A 17514-nucleotide genomic window follows, 5' to 3' on the forward strand; every position below is an offset into this window, starting at 1 on the left:
CACAGTGCAGAGCAGGGATTAACTTTTGCCACAAGCAAGCAACAGATTACTTCTCCCTGGAGCATGGGAAGAATAAGGAAAAGAACCGAATGAAACCAGCTCAATAAAGGAATCGTGCACTTACCTGTTGACAAGTAGTTAGGTTCAATGATAGGATGGTCCCTTGGGTCTGCACTTTTCAGCTTGAGCCAGCCCACACTTGTGCTCCTCATGGGCCCAACATGGACCTGCAACAGCCCCAGCACACTTCATGACAAAAAGTCAGCTGACATGTCTAAGAAGCCAATGCAATTTTGAAAAGTATGGACTCTCCCAAGAGATTTTCCATGTGTAAAATGTTAAACAGGGAGCACAAAAAGTAGAGGCCACTGCAAGAACATTTTCCCTGTTAAACTATCTGGTTGTATACAAAGCAAAGGGGAAAAATATTATTTTTAAGACAACACCTGTTCTTTTCATTTGGAATGCCACCATTCCAGTGCATCAGTAGCTGAGCATTTATTTGACCAAATTACTATCATCATGAAGTGAAAAGACCAGCCAGGAGAAGCAGATGTGCATACTGACTGTTTCCTGGTGTGTAATATAGTCTTTCGGCACACACTGCATATTGAGACAACATGAATAAAGAATAACTAGGAAAGAAATTACATGGAGACAATATTGTTCCAAGCAAGGCCAAGCAAGGGCATAATCCTATCTCCACTAACATGTGCTGAGGATCAGGCCCACAAGCCATAATTACTTAGATTATAAAATCGTTAGAAACAAGTCTGGAGGAGGCCATCTGGGTCATTAAGATCAGTTCCCTGAAATTATAGGCTACTACATAAAAGGCTATAAACTCCATGAATCCACAGGGACAGCCTCCCACCCACACAACACAAGCCACAACACGCCCTTAACAGCCTACAACAAACTTAAGATAGTACAAAAGATAAAAAATAGTACACTACATGAAAGGAACAGAAGAGATCAAGAGACATCAGGGCTCTATGATGCTAGAGATTTTCTTAAGTAAAATATGCCAACCTGGCCCCAAAAAGTGAACCATGAGAGACTGAGAAACAAAAAAAACCTCAATGGTCCTTGTCCATCCGATTTGAGGGAGGAATTCCTTCCTGGTCCCAAATGTGATGGCCAGCTTAGTCCTGAACTTGTGAGACCAGCTTAACCCTAGAGATTGGTTCAGAGCACACTAAAAACCCCCACCTATCTATGCATTGAGAGGAAACAAATCCATTCCAATCCTTACAGCTAAACAGATCCTTACATCCTGGCTAGTGTGTCTTGCCCACATGATTATTGTAATCATATAATAATTTACAAGACTGTTATCCAATAACCATCTCTTCTGTAAGATCCTCACTGCCTACTAAAATTAAGTTTAAAATAGCATCATCTTTTGTTGGTTCTGTGACACTGGTTGAAAAAAATCAATCAGCCATGACAACCAAGGATATCTGTCCAGCATAGTGACGTCTTGGTTCATAAACCTGGGTACTAGGCCTGTGCGAAGCGGCTAGTATTCGCTAGTGATTGGGGGGACAGTGATTCGATTCAATGATTTGAATCACTGTCCTGAATCAATTTGGTCGAATCTCCGAATCACCCAGGCCCATCCCCAGCCCCTCTTCTAGCCTGGCAATGGCTGCCCCACCTGCCCCAGCTCCCAGCACTTGGAAACCACCCCCCCTGGACTCACTGGGTGCTGCCAGGCGGGGGGCGATCCCCACTGCCCCCCACTGCATGGGGGGACCCTGCACGAGCCCCCTTGGCCCCCCTCTACTGTCCCAGCCCCCCCCCACCACATGGCTGCCCCGCCCACCCCAGCTCCTGCCCTTTAAAGAAAAAACCCGAGAAAGACCCCCAGACTCACCAGTGCCTGCCAGCGGGGGGGGTGATCTTTGCTGCCCCCCCCATTGCCCCATGCTGCGTGGGGTGCTCTGCACAAGCCCCCCGAAGGCCACTGCAGGAGTGGTGAGTCCCAGGGTTTTTCTTGGGTTTTTTTTTTTCTTAAAGTGCCTGGGTGGGGGTAGACAAGGCAACTTTCGGGGGGGGGGGGGGGGGCTCAGGTGGCTCGTGCAGAGGACCCCCCATGCAGCATGGGGCAGTGGGGATTGCCCCTCTGCCCAGCAGCACCCAATAAGTCGGGCTTTTTTTTAAAGCGCTGGGAGCTGGGGCAGGCAGGGCAGCCATGTGGGGGGGGACTGGGGGAGCAGACAGGGGATAGGGGCTGGCAGGGGTCCTCCATGGTCCCCTCCCTCCCCCCCCCCCACTTACCAGCATGGAGTCCGGCTCCAATGGGCAGGGACTGCCTGAATCTTCAAAGCTCTTTGAATGGATTTGGACCTTTTTGCTGGGCCCGATTTGATTCGGATTTGGAGATTCGGCCACCGAATCAGGCTGAATCTCCTCCAAATCGATTCAGCACCTGAAGCCCTTCCCCCCAGTCTTCATTTTTCCAAACTAAATAAGCCCAGTTACATCAGTCTTTCCTCATAAGTCACGTGGCCCAGCCCACTAACCATTTTCAATGTCCTCCACTGGACTCTCTCCAATTCACCCATTTTCTTTTTGTAGTGGGGGGCCCAAAACTGGACACATACTCCAGATGTGGCATCACCAGTGCTGAACAGAAGGGAATAATCACTTCCCTTAATCTGCTGGCAACGCTCCTACTAATGCAGCCCAATATGCCATTAGCTTTTTTTGCAACAAGGGCATACTGTTGGCTCATACTCAGCTTATTGTCCACTGTAACCCCCAGGTCCTTTTCTTCATAGCTGCTTAGGTAGTCAGTCCCCAGCCTGTACCAGTGCTTGGGATTGTTCTGCCCTAAGTGCAGGACTTTGCACTTCTTCCTCTTGAACCTCATGAGATTTCTTATGGTCCAATCCTCCAATTTGTCATGGTCTCTGAATCCTAGCCCTACCCCCCTAGCTTGATGTCATCTGCAAACCTGCTGAGGCGGCACTCCATCCCATCTCCCAGGTCACTTAAGACATTGAACAAAACCGGCCCCAAGACTGACTCTGGAGCACTCCACTTGATACTGGCTGCCAACTAGATATCAAGGCATTGCTTAGTATCCTAAGCCAGTTTTCTATCCACCTTATAGTCCATTTATCCAACTCGTACTTCCTTAGCTTGCTTGCAAGAATGTTGTGCTAGACCATATCAAAAGCCTTGCTGAAGTCAAAGTATATCACATCCACTGCTCTCCCTGCATCCACAGAGCCAGTCATCTCATCACAGAAGACAATCAGGTTAGTCGTTTATCACTTACATCCTTGAACCACACACCTGGTAAGCTTCCACCATGGGAGGAACACGGCCATGATCAATCACTTGAGAAGGAAGAAAATGGAACTGAATGTCTGGGTGAGAAACACCTGGTCGACTTCTGATAAAACCACCAGATTCCAAGTGGGCAGTAGCTCCATCACCTAGAGAGAGAACAAAAGAAAGAACATTCCAAAATATCCTAAGAAAAACAAAAGCATTTCTATTAAATTCTTGTTTCTTTAGCATTTCTCCATGAACAATTCACCTCTCCATTTGTCCAATACATATGATTATGTCAGATAAAAAATGAAACCGCAAGGAATGTAAATCCATGTGCAACTGACTGCAAATGTATGCAGTGTACATCTTTATCTTCTTGTTCATCAAAAAAACAGACAAATCCCAGTTAGTTTTGGCTAGAATGGGATGTTATAATATCTTTGTTGTAAAAGGCATTGTTGCACTGCCTATGAAGTAGCTCAAATGGTCAGATTGTGACTCCTGAGTCCCTGGCTGGTTTAAGGAGGGAGTAATTTCTGCAGATTAATACCTAATACAATACATATGTCTTCTTGCTGCACCAATGTTTTTACAGTAGAACACGCATGGAATGCACAGGGAAGACCCTTTTCCATCCAAAGTGTTGACCCCTGGAAGAGTTTCAGAGGTCTGAAGGTTACTTCTGACAGCCCCTGTTCTCAGCAAAATGCGTCATCAATTAAGTGAATGCAAAAGCAAACTTTATTAAAATGTTCAAATTATGAATATTGGTAGCAAATAAATAATAGCACAACTACAGCTATACATATCTACATACATTTTTATGAGGCAAACAAAAATAAGCAGTCTTACTTCTTAACATCTCTAGATCTTAAACTGCTAAAAATTTCTAACATGTGGCCAGCCTGTTTGGGAGATCTTACCCAAATTCAGAAGCTAATTCTAGGGGATGCTGGAACTTCATTATGTCTGGAGATAGGAACCTCAGCAAAAGATATCAGAGGAACACATCTCAGAACACTGAGACCCCTTTTAACTCCTTCCTTAAACAAAGGCCTACAATATTTATTAATCAGACCAGGACAAATGCAATCAGAAAAGCAATATTCTTGTGCCATACTGTGGTCCAACTGGGACATTCTGATCTTCACTAATCAAATTCTGAGCCAGCCTTTCTTAGAACTGACTCTTGCCTGTGGCTCAGTTCCTTTTATACTTACCCTCACTTGTATTAAGTCAGGCCAAGTTAATTAACCAGAGGCCTACAAAAGCAACTATAATGCAAGCTAAAAGGATTCAACAGGAAAAAGAAAGTACAAAAGAAAGTAAAAGATCAACAGAACTGGGTCATCCTCCCACATCGCTTTATTGCACTCTCCTTGGGTTTCTATGCTGCCACAATGCAGCCCTTGCCAAATACTGACTTGAAGTGATAAATAAACCATTCATATGAAATAAGATTACTGGGCCAGCATGCTAAGACAGTGACAATGCACAGGATGTAAATTCACAGATATTTTACTTACTAATCTTGGCAATTCACCTTAGTGTAACTTGGGACCAAACCCTGTTAAGAAAGCGTGTGCATTATATAACAAAGGCCATTCAGAACTTCCAAGTATGTTTTAGGAGTATCTGGACTGTGGAGTGAGGTAACTTTATAGAGTATGAATTTAATCAGGTATATCTGCTCGCTAGACAACGTCTTCTCTGTCAGCTAACTTCATTTATGATAATAGCTTTTCTCAGAGGCTCACAGAGCATACATTCACACAAAGGCATACGTTCAAAAAAGTCCCCCCGAATGCAACAGTAGTTTTATAAAACGAATGCAACAAAATTACTGTAAAATTCAATCTAATTTGTTACTATAAATATTTTATCTGTTAAAAAATTCTGATTTGGAAGAAATAAATCAGATTAAAGCTAAAGAAACTACATAATCTGTCCCATATAAAACCCAATTTTAAAATTCTTAAATTTCTGCAGAGTAGTTAATAATAAAGCTTCATGCGAAAGGCTCTACCATTCTGGCATGTGCAGTTTAGATACAAGCCAATTCTGGTAATCCTATAGAACTGAATTGTGCTGGTTTTACATACCTGTAAACTTCCAGAGCCATTCTATACCAATCTTTGCCATTTTAATAGGCTTTTGGGCTTCACAGAGAGTAATTGGTTTGATGCACTTCTGCTGAATGTACACTTCCAAATGATCTTGAAGGTTCTGGCCTACCCCTGATGAAACAGAAAAGCATACAAGCAAACAGTAAAACTTACATAGAGCAGTACATTTTCTGTTACAGACTAGTCTGAAAAGAAATGGAAATAACCCCTAAAAGAGGCAATGATGTAATACACAAGACCCATAGGGCACACCCATCCCTACTGGATGTATTTATCCAACCCGTGTTTGATTGCTGAAGGATACAAGAAAATCCCCATGTTTAGCTTCAAGATGTTTCCAATCTTGGACTTAATAGGGATAATTTGAACACCATTTTTCTAATAATACAAGTCTACAATTCTGCATTTATTTTGCACAGTTTGTACAACTGTGAGCAAAAATAGGGTAACAAATGCAAATAGTCAGCTAAACAGCTGCAGAAATATCATCTGCCACATGCCACAGTAGCAACTTTTTCAACCAAAGGTGCTAAGGTCTACATTATACTTTCCATCTTTGTATAAAATGTTTTTTAGCTTTTGTAGCCAACTGATTGTGGATCAAAGTGAATACATAGTTCTAAATTAAAATGTCTTTTACAATAAAGAGGTTTTATTATTTATCTATTCCTATAGTTGTGATAAACATGGGTATCATACCTCATTATATGGAAAGGCACATTAAAATCAGTGGGAGTCTTTTAACCGATTTTAATGGTAGCTGTTCTCAGTCCACAGACACTAGTTCTAACTCCAATTAAATTAGTGGGAGTCAGTGCAATGACTGTAGTGGGCTTTCAACCAAGCTCTTAGGGAGATGAAAGATTAAAAACAATATATTTACCGGGAAGGTGACACACAACAGGGATCCCTATTTTTTTGAGATCAGCTGCATTTCCAACTCCAGATAACATAAGCAGCTGTGGAGAATTTATGGCACCTCCACTTAGAATCACTTCTTTATTGGCAAGAACCTGAAAATTAAAAATAAATTTAAATTGTTTAAATTAAGTTTTAAAAAACCCTGATATGTCCATGAGTTGTTTTTCAAAGGCATGTTTTACTGGGATCGTATCTGTTCCTGTTTTTATTATTCCATATGTGTTGCTTGTTTTCTCATAAAAACATAGAAAAACAAGACTGGAAGGGACCCCAAGACATCATCTAATCTAGGGGTGGTCAAAAATCCCGGGCAGGGCCCCCCCCTTGCCCGAGAGCAGCTTTCCCCAGTGGCAGGCCCACTGTGCATGCGCACAGTTTAAATGGGCCTGCCAAACAGCAAAAAAATCCCCAGTTAGGCTCCAGAGTAGTGAGAGACGTGCGGGTGAAAGCCCGCTGCACCCCCGCTCCCCTGAAGCCCACCAGAGACCCCCAGCAGCTGCGGAGCCCCCAGCCGACCCCAACACAGCCGGAGGCAAGCAGGGCCGTGGTGGGAAGGGGTTAACCCCTCACTGAGAAGGAGGAGGCGGCTGCGTGGAGTGGGGGGGGTCAAACCGTGCCCAGACCCCTACTTGGCCCAGCCCCCCAGGGAGCCACATGACCGGAGCCGCACGAATAGGCTGTGCAAACAGGCGCACTTGTCTGCTGGCGCGTGAGTTAGCATGGAGTTCATGCAGGAGGGGGCGCAGGAGGGCCTGAGACCCTGCCTACGAACACCCTAGGGCAGACAGTCCCAGCCGTAGCCAGCCTACCAGAGGCATGACATTGACGGGCACGTGCCGCACCCTGAGGGTCCCCTTGGGCTCTACGGCCCCGCCTCGGGTACCTCAGGCACCTCAGTGACCGCCACCCAGACGGAGCCCATGGTCCTGGGCTCCATGCAGACGGAGCCTCTGGCTCTTGGCTGCACAAGCTGCCTGTCCCTTTTTCAGGCTCTGGGGCCCGGGAGCATGGCCACCTCCCCGTGTGTGGTCTGCTCCCTTTTGGGGTCTCTGGCGCACCAGCTGGAGGAGCTCCAGGCCACAGTCCAGAGACTATGTGGCATCAGGGACTGTGAGCAGGAGACCGACTCCTTCTGCCAGGCCCTTCTCCCCTGGGAGCCAGAGGGTAGACCACCGTCTCCCTCCAGGACAAAGGAGGACTCCAGGACCTCCCACTCTGTCCAGTCTGTCCAGTCAGGGGCATGGACCAAGGTGGTCAAGGGCCCTAAGGCCCGCTGCACCAAGACCCCTGCCCCGCCATAACTTACAGGTACACACCTCTTGCTACTCCAGCAAAGCCTGAGTTGCCCACTCCCACAGGCAACACAGGCTCAACTGCAGCTACCGTCCCCACTCTCCCCAAGACAAAATGTAAGGTGTTTGTTGTGGGAGACTCCATCCTGAGGGGGACTGAGGGGGCAATCTGTCACTCTGACCCCTTAGTCTGGGAGGTCTGCTGCTTCCCAGGGGCCCGCATCCAGGACATTGTGGAGAAGATCCCAAAGCTCCTCCAGCCCACAGACAACTATCCTATGCTCCTTATTCATGTGGGCACCAATGTCACAGCTTGGAGCGCTCCCAGCTGGGTCATGAGGTGCTACAGGTATTTGGGAGTGGGCTAAAAGGGTCTGGGGGCATAGGTGGTGTTCTCGTCAATCCTCCCAGTCTCGGGCTATGGGCTGAGGAGGGAGAGGAGGATCCATGTAGTCAACCAAAGACTGCAGCGCTGGTGTCATCAGGAAGGCTTTGGCTTCCATGACCACAGCCCGCTCTTTGGCAAGAGAGGCAGCGCGCTCCTGGAAAGAGATGGCCTCCATCTCTCTCCGCTGGGAAGGAGGCTGTTCTCAGCCAGACTGGCTGACCTGCTCCACCAGGCTTTAAACGAAGCTCGTTGGGGGACTACCGCCACTGCTGGCCTGCTGAGCAACCCTTGCAAAGCCAGCAGGCCAAGGCACTTAAGGGAGCCCACCCTTGCCCCAGCCCTGGTAAAATCTGTGGGCAAGGCAAGAGCCCCCCTTGCCTGCCTGTACACAAATGCCAGGAGCTTTGGGAATAAGCAGAAGGAACTCATCCTCCTGCTCAATGCATATAATTACAATGTCATAGGGATAACGGAGACCTGGTGGGACTCCACCCATGACTGGACCTCAGGTATAGATGGCTATACCCTGTACAGGAGGGATCATGTAGATAAAAGGGGCAGAGGTGTAGCTCTCTATGTTAAGGAAATCTACATGTTTCTGCAAGCTGATATAGGTGACCTCTGGGTTAAAATCCGTGGGGAACACGGCACAGGGGACACAACGGTGGGAGTCTACTACAGACCTCCCACCCAAAGTCCTGAGCTTAACCAGGAGTTCTCCTGGCAACTGGCTGAGGCCGCTTGCTCCAGGACCATGGTTGTCATGGGCGACTTCAATTACCTGGACATCTCGTGGGAAGATCACTCAGCAAAATCCGAGCGGTCACAAAGCTTCCTCCCGTGAATGGATGACCTTACCTGACTCAAGAAGTCTATGTGTCAACGAGAGGCAAAGCTCTGCTTGACCTGATACTGGCTACAGGGGATGACCTAATCGGCGACCTAGTGATTGATGAGAAGTTGGGTAACAGTGACCACGAGCTGATCACCTTCACCATCCACCGTAAAGCTGGCAAGTCAGTCAGCAACACGGAAGTCCTTGACTTCAGGAAAGCTGACTTTGACAAGCTCAGGAGGCTTGTCAGTCAGGCCCTAAGGGACCATGACCCCAGGGAGAGGGGAGGTCAAGAAGAATGGTTGCTCCTCAAGGGAGCGATCCTCAACGCACAAGCTAAGTCTATTCCATCTCGGAGAAAAGGCAGCAAGAGGGCACAGCAGCCCTCCTGGCTCTCCAGGGACCTAGCAGACCTCCTAAGGCTAAAAAGGAAAGCCTACAAAGAATGGAGGACGGGATTCACTTCCAAGAAGGATTATTCTGCGCTAGTCTGGTCCTTCAGGGAGCAAACCAGGAAAGCCAAGGCTTCAACTGAACTCCAACTAGCTTTGAGCATCAAGGACAATAAAAAGTCCTTTTTCAGATATGTGGGGAGCCGGAGGAAAAGCAAGGGCAACATTGGACCCCTGCTGAACCAGATGGGACAACTGACAACTGACGCCCAGGAAAAAGCCAACCTATTAAATGGGTACTTTGTGTTGGTCTTTCATCAGTCCCATGGGATGCCCATGCCCGCTATGGGACAGGGAGGTCCAGGTGAGAGAGCTCCCCTGCCCTCCATAAATGTTGACCTCGTGAAGGAACATCTTGAGAAGCTGGATACCTTCAAGTCAGCTGGCCCTGACAATCTACATCTCAGGGTACTCAAGGAACTGGCGAGCATCATAGCCCAGCCCCTGGCATGGATCTTTGAAAACTCCTGGCGCTCTGGTGAAGTACCTGAAGACTGGAAGAAGGCCAATGTGGTGCCTATCTTCAAGAGAGGGAGGAAAGTGGCTTCAGCTATCTATAGGCCCATCAGCCTGACTTCTATTCCTGGGAAGTTCTTAGAAAAGTTTATTAAAGAGGACATCCTTAATGGACTGGCCAAAGCCAACATCCTAAGGGATAGCCAACACGGGTTTGTTGCGGGTAGGTCTTGCTTGACCAATCTCATTTCCTTCTACGACCAGGTGACCTATCACCTGGACCAGGGAGAAGAGATTGATGTCATATATCTTGACTTCAAAAAAGCCTTTGATCTGGTATCCCATGATCACCTCTTGGCAAAACTGGCCAATTGTGGCCTTGGGTCCAACATGATCCACTGGCTGGGAAATTGGCTCCGTGGTTGGACCCAGAGGGTAGTAATAGATGGCAGTCACTCATCATGGTACCCTGTGACCAGTGGGGTCCCCCAAGGCTCTGTCCTTGGACCCATATTGTTCAACATCTTCATTAATGATGTGGACGTTGAAGTCAGGAGCGGACTAGCCAAGTTCGCCGATGACACCAACCTTTGGGGAAAAGCATCCATGCCAGAAAACAGGCGGGCAATCCAGGCTGACCTGGACAGGGTCAGCAAATGGGCGGACAAGAACCTGATGGTGTTTAACACTGAAAAATGCAAGGTTCTCCACCTTGGGAAGAAAAACCTGCAGCATCCTTACAGGCTTAGCAGTGCTACGCTGGCTAGCACTACGGAAGAAAGAGACTTGGGGTCATCAATGACCACAAGATGAACAAGATGCGATGCTGCAGCTAGTAAAGCAACCAAAACGCTGGCTTGCATCCATAGATGCTTCTCAAGCAAATCCCGGGACGTCATTCTCCCCTTGTACTCAGTCTTGGTGAGGCTGCAGCTGGAGTACTACATCCAGTTTTGGGCTCCAGAATTCAAAAAGGATGTGGAGAAGCTTGAGAGAGTCCAGAGAAGAGCCATGTGCATGATCAGAGGTCAGGAAAACAGACCTTACGACGACAGGCTGAGAGCCATGGGGCTCTTTAGCCTGGAAAAGTGCAGGCTCAGGGGTGATCTGATGGCCACCTATAAGTTTATCAGGGGTGACCACCAGTATCTGGGGGAACGTTTGTTCACCAGAGCGCCCCAAGAGATGATGAGGTCAAACGGTCATAAACTACTGCGAGACTGTTTCAGGCTGGACATAAGGAAGAATTTCTTTACTGTCCGAGCCCCCAAGGTCTGGAGCAGCCTGCCATGGGAAGTGGTTCAAGCACCTACACTGAATGCCTTCCAGAGAAAATTAGATGCTTATCTTGCTGGGATCCTATGACCGCAGCTGACTTCCTGCCCTTTGGGCGGGGGTTGGACTCGATGATCTTCCAAGGTCCCTCCAGCCCAAATGTCTATGAAATCTATGAAATACAGCCTGTGTCAGGTCCCTTGGTCCTGCCTGGCCCAGGCACTGTCCAGCTGTGGTGTGTCCTACTACCCCCTGGATATGCAGTGGGCCTGGGGCAGCTCCGCAGCTGAACCACCTTTCTAGGCAGCTCAGGTGGCAGTAACTCCTTCTGGCTGCACCCCAACACTGGCCTGAACCCCGCTGTACCAGTGGGGACCTACACTGCACAGCCCCGACCCCCTGTGCCTTTCACCTGCTCCAGGCTCGCCTGCCCAGGCTCAGCAGCGGCAACGCAGGACAGAAGCTATTGCTCACTGTGTGGGAAAAACGGACCTTCCCCCTTGCTGCTGCTGGCTGTTCCTGCGGCAGCTGCCTGGAGCCTGCACCAGGCTGCCTTGCATCTGCACCACTGTCACCACTGCCTCCACTGTGGCGCCATGGGGGCAGCGCAGAGCAGACACAGGGCAGCCCAGTGTGGGCTCCAGGCAGCTGCAGCAAGGATTGCCAGAAGTGGCAAGGGAGAGGGGCTGCTTTTCCCCACACAGTAAGCAACAGCTTCTGTCCCACACTACCACTGCGGAGCCTGGGCGGGCAAGCTTGGAGCAAGTGCAGGGTGCGCTGGGCTGAGGCTACATATATGGGTCCCTGACAGTACTGCGGGGCTGGGGCCTGTGGTGGCGATAGCTGGAAGGAGCCACTGCCACCTGGGCTGCTTAAAAAGTCAGTCCAGCTGTGGAGCTGCCTCAGCCTTGCTGTGTGGGCAGGGGGCAGCAGGACACACCATGGGCCAGCAGTGTGGAGGTGTGGGGCAGGGCTGTGCCCAAGGTTCTGGCTGATCCACTCCAGCCGGGGTGAGTCAGGAGTGGGAGTGGGGCAGGGCTGGGGCTGCATGCTGTTGCCAGTGGCAGGGAGGTGCCATAGAGTGTGCAGGTTCCAGGCTGTTGTGGGTCACAAGCAGGGGCTGACCAGCTCAAAGGAATGTGAGAATGGGGCTCCCATGTACACCCCACCATACCCACAAATTGCACAACCACATGCTCCCCTGCACCTAATCACACACCTCACAAATGCCAAACCCACCCACACCCCTCCCCACATGCACGCCCCCCATATGCATACCCATGCACCTCTGGGGGGGAGCCCCACTCACTGCTATGCACCCTCCCACCACATCCCCCCCAGCCACCCCCCACACACCCCAGAGCCCCCACAATCCCCATACCCACTTACACATCCCCACAAACACACCCTCCCTCATACACGCCCCCATAGCCCCCCACAATATAAAAGAGTAATACTTGATTTTGAGCTATTATGAAATCACCTCTATGTACACCACACAAAAATCAGGGCAAAATATTTTTTTAAATAAAATTAAAATGTTGTTGTCAATGTTTGATTTTTAGTATATAATTTGTTTTTTTCCAGTTCCAAGATGTAAACCCCCTTTCCAAAAGAAGTACTTCTAGGGGCAAGGGGAGGAACTTCTCATGGCAAAGGTCAGGGCTCAGGACTTCCAGTCCCAAGATGATGACTAGGGGGTGATACCTTTGCGGCTCTTGGCAGTTCACCAAAACTCATTAAGCGGCCCTCCACCCAAAATAATTGCCCGCCCCTTATCTAATCAAAACTATTATTTAGACAGGATCATGTTTAATTAGATCACCCCCAATAGTTATGTTTGACCTCTTCCTAAAATCTTCCAAAAAAACAGGAAACTCCACAACCTCCATGGGTAAGCTGTTCTACTCTTTCACCTCCCTAAAAGAAAATTTTTCCTAATATTTGGTCCTCTCTACACATGCAGGTAAAAGCACTATGATAGCTAATGCACAAATGTAATGAGTGGGCATTCTGGGGCCAGTCAAATTATTAACCCACACACTTGTCTCTAGGCAAACCACCCACTTTTCCTGCCATGCCTTAGTTAATATCAGCCTAGAAACCTGTGTCCTCACACTGGGACCCATGGTCCAGAGTTTCACGTGGGAGCTCACAGTTGCTGTGCCCTCACACTGGACTTTCCTTCTATCCATCAAGGTTCCCAGCCCCTGCCTACTCAGGGCTCCAAGCTCCTACCAACTCAGGGCTCCAAGCCTGGCTCAGGACCCTCTTGGTCCCCTCATGCCCCAGTACTGGGGCCTCAATCTCCTGCCCTACACTGGGTCTCACAAATTCCCTTATTCCCTTTACCTGAGGAGGCTTACATCAAGTTCCCTTGGCTTAGGGCCCCAACCCCTGGGAACCTCACACCCAGCTCCTTAATGCAACCTCAGAGCTCACAGTGAGTCTGGGGGCTGCCTCAGGCTTTCCTGACCTGGGTTTCGTCTCAGGACTAACCATGAGCCCGGACTCCTGCTTTGACGTTGAGATTTGCTCCCCTAGCCTTTTCCCTCTGTGAGGTCCCCCACAAGGCAATGGGGGCTGAGTCTTTCTGGCGCCCCATACTTACCCTTCACTGGGGAGGCCCTAGGTGTGGCATTTCCTGGGGACTTCCCCGCCACTGGCAGTCCCAATACAACAACCAGCCCCAGCAGGGTGTAGTTTTAGGTCATGTCCCAGGACCAGGAGCCTCCAGCCATGCCCATGCCCTTACCTCCAAGATGGTATGAGCAGCAGCTCCAGCAGGGTGGTGTTCTTTTCCTAGCTGCTAACAGCTAACTGCTGGCCTTGCTGCTCCAGTTGTGACAACAATCCACACAATGGCGTCTCCTGCCGTGCCACATGTACATAGCCCTCTAGCTTTTCTTTGGCACTGTACATTTACATTGTCACTCTTAGTCACTGCCCACTCTCATGAAATCTTTATCCCTTTACTTGTCTTCCCAAGAGACTGTACCTCGACCATTTCCTAAATTCATTGCAATCTGTTTTTCAGAAGTTCATTATTCTTATTCCACTGTCCTCAGACCTTTTTTTCCTTGGAATGGTGAACTTCATCATTTCATGAATGTTATTCTCTAAATTACCTTTTAATATCTTAATCAATTCGTACCTATTAGAAGCTAAGCTAAAATAGCTGCTGTCCTACTAATCTACCTTCAGATACAAAAGTTGTTTTCAACACATTCCAAGAATCTAATGGACTGTGACCTGGCAACAGATATTTGGGCAGTTAAAGTCCCTCATTACCACCAGGACCTATCTTTTAATGCTGCTGTTAATGGCTCATAAAGCCCAGTCCACCATTACTTCCTACCATGACACTGCCCCTGTTATTTTACCCTTTCATTTTCACCCAGAAATATAAACAGCTCTGCCACTCAGCTGTTCCCGAACTTCAGAGCAAACAACTATACAGATATTTTCAGCATACTGCAAACTTCTACCTGCTCCTACTGCCTTTTTTTCTCTTCCTGCTCTTTCTAAATAAGCTATACCTTTCTATACCAATATTTTCTCTAAGAGCTTGTGAGGACAAGAAAAATTGGGTTGTCACTTTGGAACAAAATATGAACTGAATAGTGTTTTATAATCCATTAACAAACATTCAGTCTATCAGATACCATATTTGGCAGTACATTCATATGCTTCTTGCCAGGACTGAGATCTACAGCGATTTTAAGCAATGGAACAGACAGAGCTTGTTCCATTTTAGTAACAATGTGTAAATTAAAAGCAAACAGCCAGGTCCTACTCCACCTATTAGGTAAACTTAAGCATGAACCTATTCCATTCTGTTCGAGCCTCTAAAAACCCAGTAATTGATCTTTTCTTCGTACCATGCTGTCATCTTATTCTTGAGACTGTCAAAAAAAAGAAGCAAGGGGGAGGAGGACCAACCACCTTTTGTATTAGAAATTTTTCGAAGACACAAGCAGAGGTAAAAAGTTTGACCCAAGGATCATAAGAGACTCTGAATTCTAAGGTGCTTTGTAAAATATTAGCACAACACATTCTCTTGTCAAGAGTTTTTGTTCCATTGTTAATTCAACAAATGTTAATATTTCATTTCACCAGCTTTTGGGGTCTTGCTGAAACCCTCATATAGCCATTTGCTACAGTATGTAAATGCTTTCTGTTTTATATGACAGTTTTTCCATCAAGTTGCCTTAAGAATGTGCTTCTTTCAACCGGTTGCTACTTATACTGCTAAACATTAGCTGAGATCTTCAGAGACTGACATTTTCATCTCACCAGCCCCCACCTATTCTACCAGGAGTTGATCTAGTATTTTCAATATTGTTCCATCAATATTTCTGGCCAGAAGAATCAAAGATTCTAAATTTTCTTGCTTTCATTTACACAGATTAGCATTGCAGCTTTAGATCTAAATCTTACTGTGCCATGTGATTTAGGAAGCTGCTACTCCCTTACTACTGTAGCCATTCATCTTCCTCCTCATTGTAGCCACTAGACAAGAGATTTTTAACCTTTTTAGACTCAAGGCACCCCTCATAAAATATTAGCCCTCAACTTCCACACATTTTATGACTACAGAAAAAATAGTAGAGCAACTCCTCTGTTGCAAAGAACTCAAAGAGATTGCAATAGGTTAAAAATGGTTTAGGTACAATGCAATCCTATTTGAAACCTCTGGCCTTATCTTGTAATTCACTTGTAGGTGTTAGCACACAAGACAGTGCTAAAGTTCTGCAGAACCCTTAAAATGATCTCACAGCACCACAGGGTGCCAGAGCACCATAGTTGAGAATCATTTAAAGAACTCAAGCTCAAAGCTCTCTGTTAGATAAGAAAAGTCACTAATGTGTTCAACAGCAAACTATGTGCTGTGCCCTAGTGCAGTGGTCTCCAAAGTGGGGTGTGCCCACCCCAAGGGGTGCGCAAGACGATCCATTGGGGTGCGGGAAGAAAATATTAGAACTTCTATTTATATTTATATAAATATACATATATTGGGGGTGCATGCTCAAAAATTTTTTACTGATAAGGGTGCGCGATGAAAAAAGTTCAAATCCACTGCCCTAGTGGACTGATCTCCATATAAAATTATAAATGCTGCCTTGGACAGTAGATGATGTGGGGGAGCCCAGGATTTTTTAAGGGAACATGACAGCAGTTTTCTATTCAGCCACCCTGAATCACATGCAGCTGTCTTCATTCCACACTCTTAAGTGCTCATTATACCAAAGGAAGGATTTTGTCCTTTGGTTTGAGAGATTTCATGGCCTGATAAGGCACTGTATACACTGAAGAGTTGGCTGATAGTGTCTTTACTAAATATTACCAAGAAAGAGTTATCATTTAGTTTTAAACATTTGCCATTTAGAGCTACAGAGCGCTGGAGAAGGAACAGCACCCTGTGCTCTTTTTATCCCAACACGTGTCAACTATGGCTAAGCATATGATGAGCAACTTGCAAATGATATACCTTTAGAGTTCCCTTCATCATTTTAACATCTTGCCAAGTACAACGAATGAAAGAAAGCTCAAGGTGGCAACTTTTCCATTGCTTATCTGTTAATGCTAAAACTTAAAATCTACTGTTAATTTGTATAGAATTTAGGCTGTGGCCACTTGCTTGCTTTAAGTTTAGAAATGGCACTGAGTGATCAAATACCAGTATAGCAAGTACCATTTATTTTTTATAGTACTGTCTCCTTTTGAAGGGTTCACTACAGACAGCACCTCTTGCTACGATTTCTGTGATGTAGCACCTATTCTGAAGAAAATAGACTGAGATCACAAAGCCCATTCCATGTGGAGAAAACAGCCATGATGCAGTTATAATATCTGGTCGCTACTATCTTCAGTGGGATTTATTTGGAGTGTTCCTATCTCTTTGTCCATCCTCAGGAAAATTATGGTTGGTAAGTTTGTTTATGGTAAAATAAGAGAAAACTTAGAAAGTGTTTTTGATTTTAATTAACTGTTTTCTCCTAAATCACCTGCTGTTAGTGAAGGCACACCCAACTCTGACATTTTATTCCCTGTTAATATTCTTCTTCCTTGGACATGGTGTGATATAATAGAAATAATCTATTAAGTATTCAGATCTGCTGAATCAATACCTAAAGTTATATTTTGTACCATATTGTGAAATCTTTAAAGCATGTTGCACAATGTAAACAGAAATACTTCCAGAGACTCTTTAGTGAGTCACATATTAGAAATGTGTCCTCATTTTATTTCCAAGTAAAAATGTGGTTGATTTACATAATGCTATTCTTAATTGTGTCCTCCCAACATTTATTCCGGGTCATTAGTTCAAATCATACAAGCATTTGTATTTGTACCCAAGGCAAATCGTTCACTTATTCACAGCTTATATGTTACATTCTATATAGTCATATATTGCACAGAAAGATAACTTGCAGAAGAATAAAAGGTTCCCTTTTATTGTTGCTGTTAATTTAGAAGA

General features: G+C 46.5%; 1 protein-coding gene across 2 annotated transcripts in view; it reads right to left on the reverse strand.

The window, feature by feature from the left end:
- The window catches only part of CHDH (choline dehydrogenase), a 29323-nt gene that overhangs the window by 1112 nt on the left and 10697 nt on the right, over nt 1-17514 (reverse strand). For both annotated transcript variants that reach the window (XM_090022499.1, XM_090022498.1), the window contains exons 5-8: nt 6298-6427; nt 5391-5525; nt 3307-3449; nt 125-227 (exon numbers count right to left, since the gene is read on the reverse strand). In XM_090022499.1, the coding sequence (XP_089878625.1) occupies nt 125-227; nt 3307-3449; nt 5391-5525; nt 6298-6427 (511 nt within the window). The remainder of the gene's footprint in view (nt 1-124; nt 228-3306; nt 3450-5390; nt 5526-6297; nt 6428-17514) is intronic.

This window comes from Crocodylus siamensis, chromosome 11, assembly GCF_052110815.1.
Source record: "Crocodylus siamensis isolate JL-2025a chromosome 11, ASM5211081v1, whole genome shotgun sequence".
In the NCBI taxonomy this organism is placed as follows: Eukaryota; Metazoa; Chordata; order Crocodylia; family Crocodylidae; genus Crocodylus; species Crocodylus siamensis.